A 22604-nucleotide genomic window follows, 5' to 3' on the forward strand; every position below is an offset into this window, starting at 1 on the left:
TGGTTGTTTTCGTTCCTCATGAGCAATTTAACCACTGCATTGCATATACTTTACTCAAAAGTTGTGCAAAGAGCTCAACTGTTAATCTGTAATATATTCCTCTTTAGTAGATCTGCATACTTTTGTTGGTTTGCTTTACCTTTTGTCTTCATAGACCTTGCTGGATTGGGTGCCTCTGCAGATGCATTTTATAAAATTAAGTTGTCTACATATACTTTAAAGTATGTGTTTAACTTAATGTGTAGCTGGCCCCAAGTCAAATGGGAAAGGATCATCAAACAAAAAGGAAGGAAATATACTTATTGACATCCAGTAATGGTGTACTAAGTGGTTGTGCTGAAGTAGCAAACATAGGACTATATAATAAAAGCAGTATGTTGTGACATTCGTTGCAATCTGCATTTTACTTGTCCATGAATAATACAGGTGATTGCAGTGTAAGTATTCCAGAATGTTGACATTCCTGTTGACAACTCAGTTGTATTTGTACAGTTAAAGAGATGTGGAAGGGGAATTTGAGGTCTCCGTAGTTTTCTCTTGTATGGTTAGCGTAAACATCACTGTGCAAGCCAATAATGGATTTTAGCCTGCTCAACGCAAATTGATTCAAGCTGTTTTGCAATACATTTTTTTAAGGTTTAAAGAAAAATACAACACAGGTGCTGTGAGGATAGGAACATTCTTAGCTTTTCCATCTTTCAAAATTACGAAAGACTCAACACTACCAAGTCCATAGGAATTTAAATTTGTTAGGATGTGGCTTTGGGGAGAGTGTAATCCAGCAAACAATTATGCAGCATTATGTTATTGCATACAAAAGCTGCCTTACCAATAAATCAGCCTTTTAAAAACCTGTAAACTAATTAGAAGTGTCTGGTCATAGGTACTATTTAGCAGTATAATTCGCCAGATTGCTTTGTGTCCAGCAGTCTTTGGCCTCACTGATGAGACAATGTCCAACTTACATATTTATCCCCCACATTCCTAATTATTTCACAGCTTTTCAGACATCCATAGGGTGAAAACAGGCCACCCCCATACACAAATTCCCCACTCTTAAGATATGTTTACTGAAACAGCAACAACCGCAGTTCCATGGAGTTTTAAACAAAGGTTGCTTCCAGTTTGTGCACAAGTTTGTGAGACGTTAGATAGCACTGGCTATCTATTGAGCATTCACTCTGGTTTGTTATAGGGCAATTCAACAACTGTTGAAGAAGGGCAGTCTCCAGTCGCCACCTGCCATACCGCAGACAGCAGGGGCAGCTGAAGAAAGGACTTCCGAGGACAATCTCTGTGGATGGGTGCATTGTCAGGAGCAGGAGTCTAGCGTATGCCAGCAATAGAAAAACACGGTGTAAGTGCAGTTAACTTTTTATTCAAAGAAAACAGAACAGTGCAGGCCTAATGATCCCAGCAGGTCTTGCTCCCACCACTCACTAAGGCTCCTGCTCTTCCCAAGCCAGCACAAATTGCGTCTGTGCACAACCAATCTCAGCTCGGCTCTTTTCATTTCTCTGTGTTCTAGACTGGGGGTAGGGGAGCTGGCCACCACAGCAGAAGGGGGGGCGACTCCCTGGATTCTTGAGCCTGCCTCCATTCTGCCTCTTGGCCCACCTCCTCTCTGGCCTCTGCTTCTGCCTATGGATTGCTTTCCGCCATAGCCTCTTCCTGCTCACTAAACTTTATTACCTCTTCAGTGGCTGACACATTCTCCTCCCAGTCTGCTCCCTCTGATCACTCATCATCGTCCCACCACCAACCCTCTGGTTCTTAGCCTTCTTCCCTTGGTGGTTTCCTTGGGGGTTCCCCAGCTGCTGCCTCCCACCACTCAGCTGCATCCAGCCAGTCCATGACAGCAGTCCAACTGATATTTGGGTCCTAAGTCATGTAAGCGTTTAAATTGAGCTTAATACCTGTCATAGTTTGCCCTGGCATACCATGCCCTGAAAAAGGTGCAAAAATAAACAAACACACAATAAACAAAAACACACAATTTTTTTTCCCCAGTGCTGAAAAATCAACAAGCATTGTGATTTTTTTATGTTATAGAGCTTCTTTGATGAAATGAGTTATTGACATATAGTACATTGGCACTGGGACTGGGTTTGACCTTTCTAAATTCCAGATTTTAGCATGTTGAAACAACAGTGAGGTGCTATCATGGTCAGTTAGGAGGCAGGTGGAGGGATGATAAATGTCCATCCTGGGCTATAACAAATCTTTGCCATGTCACTCTGTGGTCCTTTATACTGACCAAACTGGCTAAGAACCAGAAAGAGCTGGCAAGATATGCTAATTTAAAATAAGGAAAGGCTAGGCTGACACAAGGAGGCTCCGAATCATCAGCCAGCACAAAGAATCAGGTTCATCCTCTTCTCCGAAACATGTTTTCTGTTCCTTATATATCCTTTAATTTAATCTTTTGTTAAACATGCCCAAATACTGTGCAACAGTAATAGTCTAATTGGTATTCACACTAACCCAAATTATAGGGCTGGCTGCAGCATGTGGCTTCTTTTTGCCAATGCCGATATTATTTATGTATTGTTTAAAAGGAAAGGGGGGAAAACAAGGAACTATTAATTTTTATACAATAGAGTGAACACTGGCAGTGTCACTTGGATTCCTGCTGGATTTTCTTGAGAACGCTTTCAAAATGTGCAAGCCAAATAAAAAACTGTACAGCTGCCATAAGCTTTGGAGCCAATTGAAATTCTTTTTTTAAAACACACACACCAGATACTAGATACATGAATCTTTGTACTGATTAAAGAAATGATTGGCTAGAAGTATTTTGCATTATTTTAAAAGGTGCATTAGCTTCTTGATGAGAATGTTAAGTGATATATTATGATCTAAATTCCTGTCTTATTTGCATATAAATTTGACAGGCAGGATGTGTGCATCCATAGTCATACACAAGATCTACATCCCATTTTATTTTACTATTTCATTATAATATTTGCTAAAAAAAGATTATTATTTTTTCCTTTTTAAAGGGATGTGTTGTGAACTGCCAGGGAAATTCAGCATTTTAAGTTTATGTTGCAGTTTATTTAGGTCTGAGTTAACTCTATTGATACTACTCTGTATTACTTTCATACTGTTATTTTGCAAATGAACCAATCTAATCTAATACGCGAGAGCTGGCTTTCATGTGCCATCACAACTAGACACATTTCAAGTGACATACTAAAAAGTCAAATCTGCCTGTGGCTGCAAATGCACACAACCAGTTTATGGGCATGTGTCTGTACAGGCAAACCTTTCCCCACTATCACATGCCCAGCTGGTTGTGCAAAAAGGCATTAAGTATGAGCTATTTCAGTGGAAATCACATTAAAATGTGAACCAGACTGAATCTGTCTCAGCCAGCATAGCCAATGATCGAGGATGATAAGAGTTGACCAACTGATGTGCTGATCATGTTCATTTCTTTGGCCCCTCCAACAGGATGACCAGTCTTACTCAGGCTTAAGTACCCTGAACTAGCTGAGGCACAGGATTGCTACTGGTGTATGGTCTAGTTATCTTCTCCAAATTATGTAAGAAAGGCATCCTGAGGAGGGGACCAAAGAAAGAAAATGCTGAAGAAGGTGGCATTAAAAAAACCACAACACTTTCTGGAGTGAATTAAGAGTTCCCACCTTTTCCCCAACAGCCCAGCCTTCCAGGTCATACCAGCGTACCAAGATTTTATAGGATGGAGTGCAATTGCTGGAACCCAAAAGGAAGAAGAAGGTTGGTGGAGGTGGCATTCAAAATTATGACTGACGAAAGTAAACCTCACTCCTCTTGGACACGAGATATTTAAGGCTGAGATCAGTGACAAACATCATAAAAAAGCAGTCTTGGTGGTGGGTGATTCACTTCCTCATGACACCACCTTATCACTGAGCATCAAGGGAAGCCCAAACGTCTTTCAGAAGTAACACAAGACTTTTCCTCTTGGGGTGCTTTTCATTGCTTAAGGCTAAGAGTGGCTAACTGAACCAACTGTTGTAGTCTGCACTAGCCCAGAAGACAGACAAGAATTTAAGGGTGTTTGTTATGCTAACTTTGTAGCTTTTGTGCAGTAACATTCCCTCTTCCAAACACGTTTTAACTTTTACCTATTATGAATGTTAGGCAAACAAGACAGGCACAAAAGAAAAAAAATGCATGTTGGCTAAAGGAAATTGTCATATACATTCTGTTTGACTTAGTATGTAGTTTTATTTGTTAGTATCCAGTGCTATCATTTTGAGTATGTGGAAAGTTGCCAAGGTACAATTTTTAAATATTATTTTAAACATTCTCTCTTTCCGGAGTTGATAAATTTTCAAGTAAAATTCAATGGCATGCTTATTTTCAGTTTCCCTTTAATCACTCACCACCTATCCTTTCAAACACTTTGTTACCCAAATCACAGTTCTTTTGAAATCCACTCCTAAAAGTTTACAGAGACAAAAACTGTATCTTTGCGGGGGGGGGGGGAGGTGAAATACCCATCAATTTGCCAGTTGCACCTTGGTTCTTCAAGGTGCCATGGAAAGAGTACTTATGTACAGGGGTCAGTGAAGAAGTGGGGTGAGAAAGTAGTTTGCCACTTGTTTGTTCATTTGAAGACAATTCCTACTTGGACTGGGTAATCTCAATCTGCACCTCCCTGCTGAAATGAACAAAGGCTATGTTGGTCCAGTGCTTATTGGATGAGGCTGTAATCCTCTCATTCTATTCTTTGTCTTAAGGACCTGATTGGACAAACTGCTCTGAAGACCACAGGTATATCCGGGAAGAGCACTGGCCCCTTCAGGTCCTCAATAACTTCTGAGAAATGCAGGCCTCTTAACACAGGAGTGTAAAAGTCTTTGTTCTTAGGTAAGGTTTCCAGAAAACCAAGTGTAGATTAAAGATGGAAAGGGTATGTCTTCCTGTTGTCATAATTGATTGGGAACAGAAGAATATAGAAAGTTAAATATCTCCCAGACTAGAAATATAGTCACTTGCCACTCAAAAACACAGATTGGAAATAGGGGGATGCGGAATGCTCTGTCACCAATGATGAAGGGTTTATAGAACTGGCTGATAATTTTCTACCCTTTCCAGAAGTGCTTCAGAATATCCAGGGGAATAATATCTGAAAGAGAAACAAGGGTGCCTTGATTAAAAACTCAACATGCTAAATACCAAACTACCATTGAACACAGAATTAAGCATACTTAAACTTGCTGAAAGAAATCAGTGGGATTAAGTGCATTTCACTCTGTGCTGGGTCATGGCCAAAGATGACACATGATACATACCAGCATGTTTATGAGGAATAAATCAAAGAGTTAGGATTTCATCTTAAGCAAGTATGCAACTATTAGGGCATCAGTCTTTAGTTAATTAGGTAATTGGTTGGCTCTATCAGCTAGAACATTTTAAAATAATAATTTGTGGGCCAATATATTAGGGGCACCCGTTTTTTGTTTTTTAAAAATCAAAACAACTACTTATAAAAACTGTAAATGGGAAGAACCATCTTAGGAGGGAATTCCTCCAAACATAGGGTGAGAGAGCTGGACTCCATGTGGTACGTCAACAAGGACTTTTCTCTGCCTTGAAGCTCCCACCATTCAGTTTCATTGGATGACTCTGGCTTTAAGTATTATGCAAGAGGGTGAGAAACATCTCTCTGTCCAGTTTCTCCACATCATACATCATGTCATATACAGTTCTGCTATCATGTTCCCCTCATTACCCACCTTTTTTCCAAAGTAAAAAAACTTTTTGCTGGCTGGGCTGTGAAGGCCTCCCCCCCATAACAGTTCAAGCTTCAGCCCCCCCCCCCCAAATTAGGTCCACCGCTGCTCAAACCTTGTAACTTTATATTGCAGAATGGATTAGATGTCCACCAGATATTAACAAGACAAGTCTATACATGTCTACTCAGAAGTAAGTCCCACTGAGTTCAAGAGAATTTGCAACACAATCCTAACAACTACTTATTCAATGGAAATTATCCTCAAGGAAGTGGGATTAGGATTGCAGCCTATGTTGTTCTTTTTACCTTCCACATCTTCTGTGCTGTGTATTATGGTCCTAGTCATTTGCAATTTGATGTTACTGCCTAGGAAATGGAACCATGTGTTTGGGCCTGTGCAGGGTTGATTACTTCTAAAGACATTTTACACTGGTCACTATGTATCTGAATCCCTCCCTCCACTGGCCCAACTCTGCTTGTCCTGGTATAATATGTCAAGAAAAAGAATTACACATTCCCCTTCACCATTTGGAGATGTGAGTCTTCAGGATCATCACTAATAATAAATAATAAGAATACTATACAGTGGTACCTCGAGTTAAGTACTTAATTCGTTCCGGAGGTCCGTACTTAACCTGAAACTGTTCTTAACCTGAAGCACCACTTTAGCTAATAGGGCCTCCTGCTGCCGCCGCGCCACTGGAGCACGATTTCTGTTCTCATCTTGAAGCAAAGTTCTTAACCCGAGGTACTATTTCTGGGTTAGCGGAGTCTGTAACCTGAAGCGTATGTAACCCGAGATACCACTGTACTGCCCTCCATCCAAGGATCACAGGACAGTTTACAATATATCTGAGGTAATTATGAGGCATACATAGTATTCACACCATTTTTTAAAAAAATATTTGTCGTTCGGTCTTTCTATCCAAAAGAGGCCTTTGACCCTTGCTGTGAATCTTGCTCTCCCCCATTCTCAATGAAACCTGAAATTGTACCCTCTGCTCTATTACAGCTTTGCTTAGCGATGACAAAGAAAAACACAAGCATCCAAAGGCTTCCCTCTAGAGAATTTGCTTAATGTTGTTTGGATCCCTTAAAGATTTTACTTGGAGGAATTTACTGCTGTCTAACGATTCCCTCTTGGGCATGCAATCAAAGTATAAAAATGTGTCCCAGCTTCCCTTAGATCCCAGCACAAAGGTCAGATTTAAAAGCAGTGTGTGGCTTTTAAGACAAAACAAAAATCAACAGACAGTAAGAAACTGCAAAGCAAGAAGCAGGGCAGAATCCTTAACTTCTCTAGGTGAAACTGCAAGGAAGTGGAAATATAAAATAAACAAGATGATATTTCAGTGGACCAACATCTGTTGGTGTGGGAGTATGCAAACCTTTGAGTAACAGAGAACACTAATACATTAACAATGTCTGAGTGCTATGTAAACAGAGAGTTTGCATAATTTCCCTCTTTCTGCTAGCAAATTGATGGTGTTCTCTCAATGAAACTACAATTCTATGCACACTTTCTTGGGAGTAAATCCCACTGAAACCAACAGGATTACTTCAGACTAAAAAGTCATGGGCTCAGACTATGTGCTTAACCTCCCCCTGCCAGTTAATATTGTACATCTTAAATCTGGAACACGAGATTAAAATAGAGTGTCATGTTGATCTAGCACAGGGGTCAGCAACCTTTTTCAGCCATGGGCTGGTCCACGGTCCCTCAGAGCATGTGGTGGGCCGGACTATATTTTTTTTGGGGGGGGGGGAGTGAACAAATTCCTATGCCCCACAAATAACTCAGAGATGCATTTTAAATACCGGTAAAAGCACACATTCTACTCATGTAAAAACACGTTGATTCCCAGACCGTCCATGGGCCGGATTGAGAAGGCGATTGGGCCGCATCCGGCCCATGGGCCTTAGGTTTCCTACCCCTCATCTAGCACAAGGGTGGGGAAACCTATGACCCTCAAGGTATTGCTGGACTCCCATCATCCCCAGCCAGCTTGGCCAATGGTCAGGGATGTTCTGAGTTGCAGTTCAGCAACATCTGGAAGGCTGCACATACTTCTAGCACATCTGCCTACCAGGCCAGCATAATAAAATCTCTGACATCCACTTAATGATGTGCTCCAGTTTGGTGACAGAAGTTTAAGACACTGAACCATCGAAGGAATTTTCTTTTATGGGGAAATTCCAGATCATTTAGTTTTATTCAGTTTGCAGGTGAAACTTTCCCAGCTCCAACAGGACTGAGTTACAGAATGCCGTGGAAAATGCAGATGACCAGCAGAGGGAGTGCAATCGCATGGCATCTTAACAATCTGGAAGGAGCAATGGCCTGGCATAGGGATGGCCAACTTCTTCCCTCTTTGTTAGCACACAGCTGATTGGGAGCCCATTCAATTAGGCCTTCCTGGAGGAGGGACAATGGGAGCACGATGGGTCCGTTCCACTTTAGGAGCTTATGACTCAGACAGGCAGGAAATTTGGAGGCTAAGAAAGTCCAGAAACTAAGAGGAACGGGCTACAGCCATGTCCTTTACATCCTACTCCTCTCAATTTTCTTTTGTGGACAGGATAAAATCATATTGACAGCCAGACACTACATGCGATCCGTAGCCTAGCAAATCTAAAATCCTGGAGGGCTATTCCGTCTGCTCTGAGTGGATTTGCAACTGGAGTCCATTCCTCACATTTTCATTAATGTCAAAGCTACCCTCTCTCTGCTGGAATTAGCTATCCAGCCCTTTGTGGTATGGTGGATGGACACTGTACAGAAAGTGGTGTTACTGCCTACTTTGTGAACATGCATCCTGAATATTGGGTCCAAGGATCTCAGGCCATCTAATAAGACTTCTAGGTATAACCAAGTACCTTTGTGTACTCAGGAGTTGATTCTGTTATAACTCTTTTTACCATCTGAGCAACCCATCCCAACGCAGACCACATCACAAATTGCTTTGGGAACTCCCCTCACTGTCATATGTGACATGGCACTTTTAGGTGCGTAGAATATTTGTACATTGTTATTGTTATTTTGGATCTTGGCTAGAGTCCCTTTCAAAAAAACCAAGTAAGTAAATACACATAACAGAATACAAATGAATGATAAGAAGAAGAAAAAGTCCAGTTACTTTGTTATGCCCCTAACCCAATGTCAGACTGAAAGAGAAAGTCACATAGGAACTTAAATTGTATTTATAAATCTCTTGCATTTTGATATTGCTTTGTGGACAGCATAAATGAAACTGCAGCATCGTTTCCCACCCTTACCTGACTATTTCCTCCGGATAACAATTGTTAATTGTGTAGATATACTCTTGAAGAAGTGACCCAGCCTCTGCTTTTATCTCCTGAACCTTTTTAAGGCCTCCACTTGTTACAAAAAGGCGCCGTGCTTTGGAATCATGGGGCAGAACCTATTTAAAATGAAGCATATAATAGTAAGAAATTCAGCATTTCTTTGCAAAGGTTATTATCTCCTGTGAAGTTTTAATATTAAAAACAAAATTGAGGGACACCAAGAGCACGATCTAACAGAATGTTCTCCTCTGCAAGCCTCGCTGAGACAAAATGGAGGAGGGAAAGGGAACAATAGAAAAGGCACTTGTGCAGAAAAACATGCCACTGCACTGTGCCCAGAGAGTGAAGAAGAACTGCAGACTCACACTGCTCAGGGCACTTTCATTAACAAGCAGGAGGCTTAAAGCAGTTTTTGCTCAAATTGATTTGTACACGACTGCAAAACCTACAGTGGTCAGCATGCACATCTGAATTACAAATGCCTCTTCTGCTTCCTGTTCCACATTAGCAATCCTGATCCTATGTGCACATTAATAGCAGGAAGAAGGTGCAAAGGCAACTTTAGCTTTGCAGATAAAAAATTCCCCAGTCGGATACAAAATATTCTGTTTTTTAAACTTGACATTCTCTTGACTAGCCTTCCCCAACCTAGTGCTGTCCAGATGTTTTCCAGTACTCTAAAACTCCTATCTCTGGCGGTTGACCATGTTGGCTGGTTCTGATGGGAGTCAGAGTCCAACAACATCTGGAAGCATCAGATTGGGGAAGGTTGCTCTGGACAGAAAGCCCACATCAGGATCTTACTGTCCTTAGCAGCAATACAACCCATCATTTCAGTAGAAGCTTCTCTAAACTCAAACTGTTTTGTTCTGCTTAGCATGCATTTGTACTAGCTTTTCCTCTTGATCTGATCCATGCCGTAACCCTCCTAATAAAATCTTAAAAGCACAAAGGTTATCCTTTATTTCACCTTCGCCTTTGTGATTATTTCTAATAGTTTAAGGTCCACTAAGTATTGACACCAATGTGTACCACTCAACAGAGAGACAGATTCAGCTGAGGCTACTAAGGGTAAGCTGCAGCATAGAATGGGATGTGGCAGGGAATGTATGCCAGAGTTCTTTTGGCCCTGCTCCCCCCAAAAAAGCATCCTTGCCACATAGCAGAGAGCAAGGGACTACATAGGGGTTGGGAGGGGGCAGCTCTCAAAATAAAGGGTGGCCCTTAAAACAAGAGTGATATGGTAAACTACGAAACAGGGCTCCACTGGACTCTGATAAGTGTGCTGTTTCCAGTGCAGAGATTGCCTCTATTTAAATTCTCAAGTAATTCCCTCTGCCCCCCCCCCCCCCCGTTTTTTGTAAGACTCGGGGCTAATCTATACTTCCACTTGTGTGCTGTGGTGAGAAAGCACAGTTCCGAGTGGTTTTCCCCTTGCCCCACTCCTTTCCAAGGGAAAGCCCACTCTTTAGCAATAGATCAGAACACATGTCATTCCAGGGGAAATCTCAACTGCCGTTTGCTCCGATTGAGCGCTAAAGAGTGGTTTTCCCTGGGGAAAAGGACAAGAGGAAGTGTGGATAAGCGCTCAGAGCTCTATTTGGGTTAAGCAGTCTCAAGTGGAAATCTTGCCCTCATTTCTTTAAAAACGGCAAGAAGAACAAAGAAAAGTGGCTTGATTTATTTCTTTTACATTTTTAATAATAATAAAAATAGGAAGGGTAAAACATAGTAGACAATACATTTTTGAACAATGGCCCTGAAAAATTACTGCATTATTAATATAAGCAGGCAGTTTATTGCAGTAAGATATATAGGGCTGAATTCTATTAGAGTTCCAAAAACTGATAAAGGGAGCCCCTTTTCTTATACATTTATTGGCTTGAGGTTTGCAGAGACAACTAACAAAATATATTGTGGCTGGATTTCTTGTTTCCTAACTTCAGTTTATTCTAGAAAAACATTGACTTTTCATTCCATCTGAGGCATAAAACCATGGAGTGTCATATTAAAAAAACCTGTTAAAGAAGAGGGGACTCAGGAGTTATGCACAGGGATGCAGTGGTCTGTGGATGCAGGGGGTCAAAGACCCCTAACTAGTTCTGCAGCAGGCTCCCTGTCTCTAGCATCCTATTGGCATGAAAGGGGAGCTTTTTAGCCCCTGAGAAATCTTCCTATTCTTTGTGCTGACTGAAGCCAATCAGAGTGAAAGGAGGGGAGTCAGAATACATCCCTAGTTATTATTTTACAAGATTACTGCACAATCTTAGAAGGGAGTAGGTGGAGCTGTGAGAGGCCATGGCTGAGACTATTATGAAGGGGCCCTGTAATTCTGAATTTGCCACTACACTACTGGTTATGTGAGCATGGGCCTGAGAGGGCAGGTTCATGCAAGCACTGCCCCTTGCACCTGGCAGGCAGTATGAAGCCTATGGATTAGACAGGCCAGCATATATAGCAAGGGTATTTTCCCTTCTTCCCTTGGCTTGATCCACAGAGCAAAGCCTTTTTCCTGCTGCACTCTTGGCTGTTCCCAGCGAGTGATTTCAAGTGTCCTCAACAAAACACTCCAGAACTGGATTCAGGTACAGCTGCCTGCACAGATGCACAAGAACAAGACCAAAAGCAGCTGTAACAGGCATCCCAACACAGAAAGAAAGCAGCAACACAGAATGGCCTTTATTTCCCAAGTGTTAAGACCAACCTATGCCACTGTTGTTGTTTTCTGTGTGCAACAGCTGCCCTTGGCCCTGAAAGTGCGAATGTGCTCATCAAGCTACCCAGATGGGTTTTAGAAATATTGGCCACGTATGGAGCCTTTAGGAAGTGTAAGCAAATGCTCATTTACCTTACTGAACTGGCCAACTATGTGCTTCAGGATGTTTGGAGGAGCATCATGCAATAAGGGTTCGAGTGCTGGCAGATGAGTGCACTTCTGCAGGATGTTCTTCAAAGCTTTCTTAGTCTATCAAAACACAAAACACTTTCAGTAAGGCATTGGCTGACAATCATCACCAAGAAGTTACCAAGTCTGCCTGGAAAAACCCAGCCTCTTGTTATTTCTATAATGAATCAACTTTTAAGTATCCTTTCTAGATCCAGGAATCTTGAAAATGTTTCTTGTGCATCAAGTCAGATTTATTTTGGAAGGCTGTAAGTTTATAAATAAGCAGATGCACACATTTTTTTTAAAAAGCCACAACCTAGTGAACTGTTCTGTGTTCTGTTATATCCCAATGAAATCAACAAGATTTAAACGTGTGTATCTTTCAACTTGTGTCAGATTGTGGGTGTTAAGTATTGCAGCCCCAATGGAAATGGAGGAGGAAGTCAAGGCACCAACTGAAATGAAAGGCCATGATCTGTAAAACATGTTGTGTAAAACAGGTACCGTTTAGTGTAACATACAGCCTACAGGTTTATTCAAATGGATCTTGACTCGGCATGGCATGAGGCAAAGACTTCATTGGCATTCGCCAGCTCCAATATTGTAAAAGTTGTCTGATGCAGATATGACCTAACTCTGAAGTTCTCAAAGTCTGGTCCATGTATCACTGGTAGTTTGCAAGCTCCGTTCAGGTGATCCATGGAAAGGTTAGAGAACAAATGAAAAATACTTGTGCTTAACCCAGCACAATTTGTATTTTTCTGATGATCAAGGCTGTTTTAATCAGAGATGGATTTATTGGACAGACTAATAAGGCTCTGATCTAAGGCCTACAATTTTCATAATGCAGTGATGGTGCATTTCCTTGCTAGAAATCTGCAAATTAAGGGGGCCAGTCTCAGCAGCCTGGCACCTGTGATTTTCATAATGGTTTCAGTGAAAATGGTTTTGACAATGGTTTCAGTGAAAAAAATGTATTAAGTGGTCTGCTGAGACCCCTAGCAATTTTCAAGTGGTCTGGAGTCAGCAAAAAGGTTGAGAGCAGCTGACCTAACATGTACTTTGTCTCCTGCGACTCCACACATTCAGTATGCATTTCTGTAGTCCAAAATGGATCTTCTGTATCCTGCAGGGATACCTGTCTCTCCCTTGTGACTACCTGAGGTTCTACTAACCTCAAATGTAATTAGATAATGGCATGATATTCTATCCCTCTGTACTAACGTTGCAAGTAGATTAAAATGCTGCAGTGACTAACAGCTTGTATCCAGCTTCCCATTCTTGGAGTTTCAAAGGCAGACACAACTGAGCTACCCACGGCTGGGTGTTTAAGCCCTTTGTGTGGTTAACTAACATTCACCATTCAATTAAACCAGAATGCTGTATTTGAATTGAAAGACATGAATTCAAATACATCAAGGACATCAAGGAAACAGGCAGCCAATCCAAACCATAATTTTAAATGTCTGGAGGAGTACTGTAGGTCAGCAGTAATAGAGTACGCACACACAAATATAAGGTTCGGGGTTCAATAATAGAATCACAGAATTATAGAGTTGGAAGGGACTCTAAGGGTCATCTAGTCCAGTGTTTCCCAACCTTGGGACTCCAGCTGTTTTCGAACTACAATTCCCACCATCCCTGACCACTGGTCTTGCTAGCTGAGGATTATGGGAGTTGTAGTCCAAAAACAGCTGGAGGCCCAAGGTTGGGAAATGCTGATCTAGTCCAACGCCCTGCAATGCAGGAATCCTGTCCACAGCCGTCCCTGGATGGGTTCAAACCACCAACCTTCTGGTTAACAGCCAGATGCACTGACCCATTGCACAGATGCACACAGACCAATCCCTAGGTAGCCGCTACTGGTCAGAGTAGACAGTCCTGCACTAGATAGACTAATGGTCTTGCTCAATGTAAGGCAATTCCATATGTTCATATATCCTTGTGCCACAACAGTTCAAGCAGCATCATATGCAACATTGAGACCGAGTGACATCACTCTTCTCCCTTTTGCCTCTCCCAGCCTTGCTGCACCAATTTGTCAGAGAGGCTTTAACCAATGTTATCAGGATAGACCCACCTACCTAACCCCCTCTCTCTGTATCCCCTCTCTGCCTATTGCAGTAGACATCTGTATACGCTCAAATTCCCGCAAATTATCAGGAATACCTCCTGTTTTCTAGTCCTTGTTGCTATTTTCAACTTAAAAGTTAGTATGAGTTTCTGGAGAAATCTCGAGTCATTCTACAGCTTTTGGCTCCTTCCCGAGGATCTGTGGAAACTTAGAATTTCTGAGAGGGATGGCTGGATGCATCTCTAGCGCCTATCAGATTCTACCAGTCTCCACCTATAAACGCAAACCAGCATTTCTGAAATCAAAAGTTGGCAGCACCAGTCAGCACTGAATGACCATCCAACTGTTATTCTAAGAATGCACATGATCACCAAGGGCCAAACTAGATAAATGTGAAACACACAGATATATATATTTTTTAAAAAACTAAATAGCACTGCAGGCAAATCTGCCCCCAATCAGGGTCTGAACAGTGGCATGGAGGAATGAGATGTTAACTCTGCCCCTGCCCAAGTCCTGCAGTTCCAATTAAAATCCCTCCTTAAGCTGCTATTCGCTGCAAGAGGGGTGGGTCTATAGCTCATACTTGGCATGCAGAAGGTTACAGATTAAATAATGAATGTTTTCAGGGAAGCTTTTAATGTTTCATAGACTATTGTATTTTAATATTCTGTTGGAAGCCGCCCAGAGTGGCTGGGAAAACCCAGCCAGATGGGTGGGGTATAAATATAATAATAATAATAATAATAATAATAATAATAATAATAATAATAAATTACTATTAAAGGGTCATGTAGAAGGTGGTGGGAAAGTTTTCTGTTTGATCCCTGAAGACTGCTGTTAGTCAGAATAAGCAATACTGGGCCAGAGGGAGAAAGGGTCTGACCAGGCATAAGGTGATTTCCGAAGCAGTCTTTGACACCAGTGGCAACGTCATCCTCCCAGGTGGAATAGTAGCTTCAGGGGAGGGTTTTATTCATCAGGATTGCAGTACTGGGACAGGGTGGGGGTGGGGGGTTGATGTCCTCTACCAGTGTGCCATGGCCTCAATACTGACTGGCTTCTGAGATCTGTGAAATGCATCCACACCTTTCACAAACGGAAAGGCACTGTGCTGGGCACAGCCTGCCATTTCACATACTGCAGCTGCTGACACATATTTTGAACTTCTGGCATATTGTAATAGAGTTACGTTTTTCTTTAAGCAAACACATCCTTGGCTTATTTATAAGACAGGCTATGACAAAGTAAACAAACACAGCATGCGGTAGGTGGAGGAGAGCCTTTTCCAGTGATAAAATAGGGGTGTGGGGAGAGGACTCAGATCCTTCGTATGGGAGCTGACATGTTATAAACATATATCTTCTTCTTTTTTATGTTGCAAAACACTGGCAAGAATGTGTTGCTCCAGTGCTGATGCAGCAGTGCCAATAGCTGACACCAACCTGGTACAGGAAATAGGCATGGACAACACCCAGCGTTGCAAATGATTTCCCTTGCAGTAAACAGACTAGCATCCAGTCCCATGTGCTTTTGCACAGTGCAGCGTAGCATCACAGCTTGTAAACGAGCTTGCATATGGATTAGGGTGCGGAGAACTTTCAAATTACCTAAGCATGTAAATGCATCAAGGCCTAGGTTAGTCCCCTCTACCCTGTGGATGGTATGATGCTTACTTGGTCACTAAGAAGCTCCTGAGAAAAATGGACGGCCCTGATCTGTACAGATTCCAGCAGTCAGCATGGGCAGGTGGCACTGACCCCTCCTCCTCCTCCACTGCCCCCTGCAGTGGTGAATGCTGCAAACAGTGATGGGCTGGGCACAGTGAGTCATGTAACCTCAAGACTTGATTATTGCAATGAACTCTATGTAGGATATCCTTGGGTCATAGTCTGGGAGCTCCAGCTAGTGAAAAATGCTGTGGATAGGCTGCTGGTGAGGAGAGACTACTAACACCTAATTCCAGAGTGTAAAAGCTAACACTAGCTACCCATATGTTACCAGGCCAAGTTCAAGGGTCCCATATTAATTTACAAGGGTCTTTAATAACTTGGGTCTCGGACGCCTTAAGGAACACCTGGTTCCTTATATCCCTGCCCAGTCACTGAGATAATCAGTGAAGGCTCCTGTTAGTGGCTCAGATGCATGGCTTGTGTCCACTAGAAAGCATACATTCAGTATTATGGGCCTGATTCTGTGGAACTCCCTCCCAGCTGAGATCAGATGCTTGACACAGACCTTTCTATTCCAGCAGGCATTTTAAAGAAGGTTCATCTTTTTCTAATTAATTTCAATTTATTCTAGTCACTGTAAGGTTTTTTTTTTCCATTTTATAAACACCACTTAGAAACTTCAGTGATTATGTAGTATATAAAAAGCTGAAATAAAATGAATATAAATAATCAGCTACCACAACTGACAGGCAGCTACCCAAAAAAGCCGCTAGAAGCTGTGCTCTGCACAGGTTTATCCCATGCCATAACCCCAGCTGTGGAAAAGGCCAAGAAAATCCAGGAAGCCCTTGTTGTAATAAGAGATTTCCCCTCATGTGGTTCTCCTATGCTTGGAATGAATTATGACTCCTGGTTTCAGAGAGGCATGATTTGTAGCTCCTTGGATGGCTGACCATCTGGGAAGGTATGTGTGCACAAACTACAGTAGCAAATGGAGCTTAAGAAAGGCAGAGCCAAGAAGAGAGAAACAGGAGAGAGGAGGAGAATAGATTGGTGGACTCTTGCTTGTGTGGCTCCGAATGTTTCCTGCGTGAGAGTGCAACTTACGCTCTTTGTTACTTTCCATGTGTCACTCCCCAGCCTGCACACTTCTAAGCAAGTTGATTTACACTTTACACTCCAGCTGCTATCCTCAAAAGGAAGCAAAAACCTAGAGAGGCCCCAAAACTTTCCATGACTCAGACAATATTATGTCATATCCTGTACAGCAGAAACAGTAAATACGAACGCTCTGATCTTAACTATATTTTTTTCTTGGAGGTAAGGCCCAGTTGATATGTTACTGAAACACTGGGGGGAGCCACTTCCATATAGCTTCACCCTGTGCTTCTCTGGCAATGTCCTGGCCTATGCGCAAAGCAGAACGGAGGTGGTGGAATCCTGATGGAACAGAATGGACTGTACCATTTCAGATTACAGGTGGGGGGAATGACATTTCTGAATGTTCTCTGAAATACCATTTGCTGAAGTTTAAAACAAATCACTTTCAAGCAGAAAGCAAGCACAGCTGAAGTTTTCTTCCTGGTAATCTAGTTTTCCATCTGCAAGGAGTTTTGTTTTCACATAGTCTGAAGTGGTAATCTACTCTAACACCTCAGGACTCTTACCACCTCATTCTAAGGCATATATAGTGCACACCAATGGAGGAACAAGATGGCTGAACCAAACAGTGTGCTTCCTTTACATGCAAACATCGCTTTTGGAGGTCTAGGAGATGCTCACGTCAAAAGAAACTACGTTATGTGGCCCATTGATACTAAAGTTGCATGGGAAGCAGTCATTGGGAAATGGCTCTTCCACTGCTGCACTAATGTATAAACTGGCCATGTCCCACTGAGTGGGTGGGACTGCAACTCAGTAGGAGAGCACCTGACTCCAGCATCCCTAGTTAAAAGGATAAGGTAGCAGGTGATGCTTGCCTAAGACCCTAGGGAGAATCTGCCAATCACAACAGACAATACTGGGCCAGATGAGCAAATAAACTAGTTACTTGCTGTAACTACCGCAGGTTCCTATTTCATAGTGATACTTGCTTTCACATATGTAGCTTGAATCACAGCCTATGGGGATGGTATGGTTGAACCAGAAGGTCTCTAAATGAGAATATTGTACCTTTAAAACAGCCTGGCACATCCACCAATTGTAGTTTGATAAAATGATAAATTGTGCTAACGGATCTATGCAATTTAGCAGCAGCCATCTGGCTTACTACATATTCCCAGGCAGGGTGAGCAAATCACCACCCATTCCCAGAAATCTACTACTTATTACCTTAGCACCAAACTGGTTGCTAACCCATAATCGAATGTTATTTGTTTTCTAGCCCACCCTGTCTCAAAGCGTCAGGCAAATCTACTTACTTTGACTTGAAGATCTTCTGAACTTTCAGGTGACATATACAGGGAGAGCAGCACAGGCAAGACATTTGCTACTGCAACAGCACGGGCATGTTCCGGAGTGTGTCTCCCAATCTGTCCCAAAGACCAGGCAGCTGCTGCCTTAATATGATCTTCTGGCTCTTCTGACAAGCACACTGCCAGCTGTGGAACCCCCTGTGGTATTAATCAAAAGCACAAAACACTATGAATCCAGGCTGGGTTTGGAGAACCTTGCAAAGATTGCTGGGGAGGGAGGGGATAGAATAAAAAGCTTCTCCCTTTCTCTGTATTTATACATTCTCAACTCAAAGCACCTATGATGCCTCTGTCACTTGCACCGTCTGCAAGGATTACTCCTGAACGCTACATATTTAAGCATCAGAAGAATATTAAATCTGCAAATTTCTCTGAGATAAGGGCTGTTAGAGCTGACACGTTTATTGCTTTCCAAAAGGATTCAGAGAGCAGGTGCCACAGTTCAGGCAGAAAGCAGAAAGCAAAGCTGGCGCTTTTATCAGGCACTGAAATTCCAGGGTTTCAGGTTTCTTTCCCAGGTTTCCTGGAAAGCAACCAAGCACTGCCTCTGTGCTCATTTCAGTAAGACTTGCACGAGGCTGCCACACAAGCCTCACATAAATGAATGGCTGGGGGACAGCCATAATGCTTGGAGGGAGCAGGGTTGTTTCTTCCACCACTCCAAGCAGGATATTTAGGTCCTTTTTACTTGCTTTTCTTCATTTGCTCCACACAATGCCGTTAAGCACAACTAACAAATTATTATTAATGTGAGCGTTGACCCTTACAGATGTATATTGGAACTTTCATCAGTCAGGTTGGCTTTTAGTCCTGACAATTTCATAATTAGAACACTTTGGTGTGTTTTTTTAAAAAAGCATCAATACATTCTACTATCCACCAGGAACCATTTGATACATTTTTTTAAGGGAGAGGGAGACACAATAGCATCAATACCTATATTGCTCACAACGCAGTGAAATATTACATTTTCTTCCTCACTGTCAGGTTATCTAGCAACCCTCATCTCAGACATAAAAGCTTGCTTAGCAGTCTAGCCATTTCAAATAAAGCAATGCAGGAAAACCAAAATAGAAGAGCATTCACAAGGGTTCAAAACTGCAAGTCATTTCATGATGGAACAGAGCATAAATGTGTTTCACTTTTTTGCAGCGTTTAATTCCCCACCACCACCATACACACTTTAAATGTACCACAGCAGGAGCAAAGCAGGTACATGTTTGTTTTATGCATTCTTATTTTGAAGAAATTTAAAGTGAGACATCAAATATTTATTCTAAGAAGCCAATTGCCAATTTTGTTTCTACCATTTGGAAAAACAACTCGATTAGCATCTCATGAAAATGCAAGACTGTGCTAGCAAACTAATCCATAACCTTTCTTAAAACAAAAAACAAAACCCAAGGCCCTGCTATTCCATTGCATTCCAGGCACAATGAGTAAGAGCATAACTCTGGTTATGGAACACAAATTAAAACATTCAAGTGATTTTTTTGCTTTAGAAACACAAACACCCTACCTTTAAGTGGACATAGTTATCATATTTCAATGACATTTTTAACAATGAATTTCTTTCTGATTTCTTTAATGCTCCCCAAATAACTCTGAACCATTATCTCTATGGTATTTTTAAAAAGAATTATGGAAGTTATTAAATAAACAAAGGCACAATCCAGCAAAATGTAGGCACTGATTTAACACGGACACACACACACACACACACACACACACACACACACACTCGAACACACATGCAGGGAGAGAGAGGGACAGGGAGAAAGAGAATTAAATATGTGCATAACTCTCCCTTTGAAATCAGGATTTAAAAATGTTTAACTCTGGCAGAATTGTGCTAAAAATATTCTTTCTAAATTGGGATTAAACAAACACCTTTTTTCTAAAGATTTTACACATAATCTTTTAAATACAACTTAGAATTTTTATGACTAGGTTATAAGTGGGATACAAAGTTCATTCTTTTGGGAGCAAGAGCCACTGAAACCAGCAAGGCTGGTATCTAATTGTGTTTAGATTACATAATGAAAGAACAATTCCAGTTGAAGTATGAAATGTTATTTTCATCCCTGTCCTACAGTTCATGAAAAACATCCAAGATGTTTGAATCAGTAGCTAGCCTATATTCAGTTGCTTTTCCCATTGGTTTACAGTGTCAAGAGGGTGCATGAGATTTATGTTTGTTTTGTCTGTTTGTTTGCATTGGGCTGCATCCTATGGCAGCTTTGCCTTAGCAGATAGGGCTTCCAATTGTACAATCCAGATTTTTGCCAACCTCACCTATGCAACATAATCCTCTGCAACATATCCCATACTGTTCTGGAGAGTCCCTGATTCTTCAGAAGCAGCTTTTCAGGTGGAACTTAAGTGGAAAGGGAGTGATAGGCAAAAATTGGGCGTTCCACCTTAACTGAAAGGAAGCATTTTCCAGCAAGGTAAAGCCACCATTGGATGCAAGCCATTCATATCCCACCTTTCCTTCAAGGGACTCCAAACAGTGCACATGGGCTACCTAAGAGATAGTGACCAGCCCAAAGACACCCAGTGAGCTTCATGGCTATCAGGGGATCAAACATTTATGAAAAACAAACTTGCATTCTTTGTCTTCAGCATCCTCACCAGTCTGATGAACACATTGTTGTGACACCTAGCCTGCACAGCCACACGCATATGCATCATCTTCTCAGAATCTCATTATGATTATAGCAGCCCGCAAGAACTAACCTTTGAAATGATCACTGCCATGGCCAGGTTCTCTGAATGAGCTGCCACATAGCCCAGCATCATGATACCAGGAAGTCTAACATTTCCTTTGCAGCAACCAACACAGTCAATGACAGCAGCAACTCCCCCTGCATTCACTATGAGTTGTGAAAGCTGAAAACAGATAAATCAGAAAGGATTTCAAGTAACTGTCAAACAGTGCAGTCAAGCAGTCTATGGCCAAGTGACTCCATCCCTATTGATGATGCACACCAAAAATTTTTTTTTTTAAAAAATGAGCCATTCTATTCATATGGATATAAGTGAGCTGAAGAAGCCCCTAGTGCTTAATCAGCCACATTATATGCTAAACATATGCTTACAGATGTATTCAAATTAGCAAAGTATAATACAATGCAGCCTTCCACTGAAAGGATGGAGAAACCGTGGTCCTCCAAATGTTACTGAACTATAACTCCTATCATCCCTGACTATTGGCCATAGGGCTGAATTCACACTATCAGGAGTGGAACAGGTTTATCAACCCTGTTCTACTGGCCCTAGCAACCAGGGCAAACCCATTTTGCTCCACAGAAATCTTAGGGTGCAGCTGAAGACAAGGAGCTTACTAGTAAGCATTAGGATGTATTGATTTGTAAGTGAATACATAGCTAGATTTGATTATTCTCGTGGATTCAGAGGTTTTGGTCCACAAGGACTTTCCCATTTGCTTCAGTGGAAAAGCAGTGCTGCACACACAAAAGGGGTGTATGTGTAAATACATTGTTACATAGGCAACATATAAGGAGTTATGGTGTAGGGTGTAAACCACTGTCACCCACAGGCGTATAGATGCCCCTTCTGTTCAAGATATGTGCATAAGCGATGACCTATATGAATATTGGTTCATCTAGGTCCGTGCTGTCTACAGTGACTGGCAGCACTTCTCCAGGGTTTCGGACAGGAATCTTCCCCAGCCCTATCTGGACATGTCAGGAGTTGAACCTGGGATATTTTACATGCAAAGCATATGCTCTACCACTGAGCTATGGAAGTGCTTGGTATACTTCCTAATAAAGAGTAAGGCAAGCCTAAATTTATTTCAGTGGGTTTAAGCACATTCAAACATTTAGGACTATGCCTATACACTAAATGCAGGCCTGTTCACATTCCTGGGTGTCTACATGTGCACTGTGCAGTGTAAAATGTAAACTTTGAAAGCTTCCAGCTCTTATCAAGCAAAGTTTGAAAATTATATTGTCTGTGGAATTAAAGCAGAGCAATGGAAAAAGCTTGTGCTGGAATAGGATCCCAAGGATCCTATTCTTTCTCCCACTGACCTGCTCTTTAGTGTCATCTCTTTCTTGCCACAACTTCTTTCCAAATTACTCTATTTTTTTTTTTTCAAAAGGACATGGCCAATTGGGGATGGGAAGGATTAAGTCAAATTTATCATGGACAAATGAATGAAAAGCTGAACATTCTGAGCACAGAATGAATGCTCTTGGTTCAGCATTCAGAGCCTTGCTTCCTTTTTAAGGGTGAACATTCCCAAGAACCCTGGTAAGCGAAGGTGTGGTGAGTCACCACTGGAGTCCTAAGAAAACTGGATGAAGATTATTTAAACCCAATACGAAACTCATTTAGCATTTTTAGTTTTTTATTTTCATCCCTACCTGAAAGGTTCAGTGTTAATCCTAAGAGAGAACTCACTCAATAGTAATCTTGACCTTTAAATTAG

At 41.7% G+C, this 22604-nt stretch overlaps 1 protein-coding gene and 1 long non-coding RNA gene across 4 annotated transcripts in view; one reads left to right on the forward strand and one right to left on the reverse strand.

Annotated features, from left to right (window-relative positions):
• LOC308459307 overlaps positions 1 to 4873 on the forward strand; it is a 46635-nt gene extending 41762 nt beyond the window's left edge. Inside the window, exons 3-5 of one of the 2 annotated variants that reach the window (XR_013977976.1) lie at positions 1196 to 1357; positions 3665 to 3744; positions 4734 to 4842. This is a non-coding gene — a long non-coding RNA (uncharacterized lncRNA). Of the gene's footprint in view, positions 1 to 1195; positions 1358 to 3664; positions 3745 to 4733 lie in introns of both variants that reach the window. The other variant, XR_013977977.1, reaches the window with a different exon arrangement.
• SPAG6 (sperm associated antigen 6) overlaps positions 4348 to 22604 on the reverse strand; it is a 49504-nt gene continuing 31247 nt past the window's right edge. For both annotated transcript variants that reach the window (XM_080974476.1, XM_080974475.1), the window contains 5 exons: positions 20885 to 21037; positions 18092 to 18283; positions 11886 to 12002; positions 9008 to 9153; positions 4348 to 5122 (listed from right to left, as the gene is read on the reverse strand). In XM_080974476.1, the coding sequence (XP_080830602.1) occupies positions 5056 to 5122; positions 9008 to 9153; positions 11886 to 12002; positions 18092 to 18283; positions 20885 to 21037 (675 nt within the window). In that variant the 3' untranslated portion in view covers positions 4348 to 5055. The remainder of the gene's footprint in view (positions 5123 to 9007; positions 9154 to 11885; positions 12003 to 18091; positions 18284 to 20884; positions 21038 to 22604) is intronic.

This window comes from Podarcis pityusensis (genome assembly GCF_964106645.2).
Source record: "Podarcis pityusensis genome assembly, chromosome: 12".
Lineage (NCBI taxonomy): Eukaryota > Metazoa > Chordata > Lepidosauria > Squamata > Lacertidae > Podarcis > Podarcis pityusensis.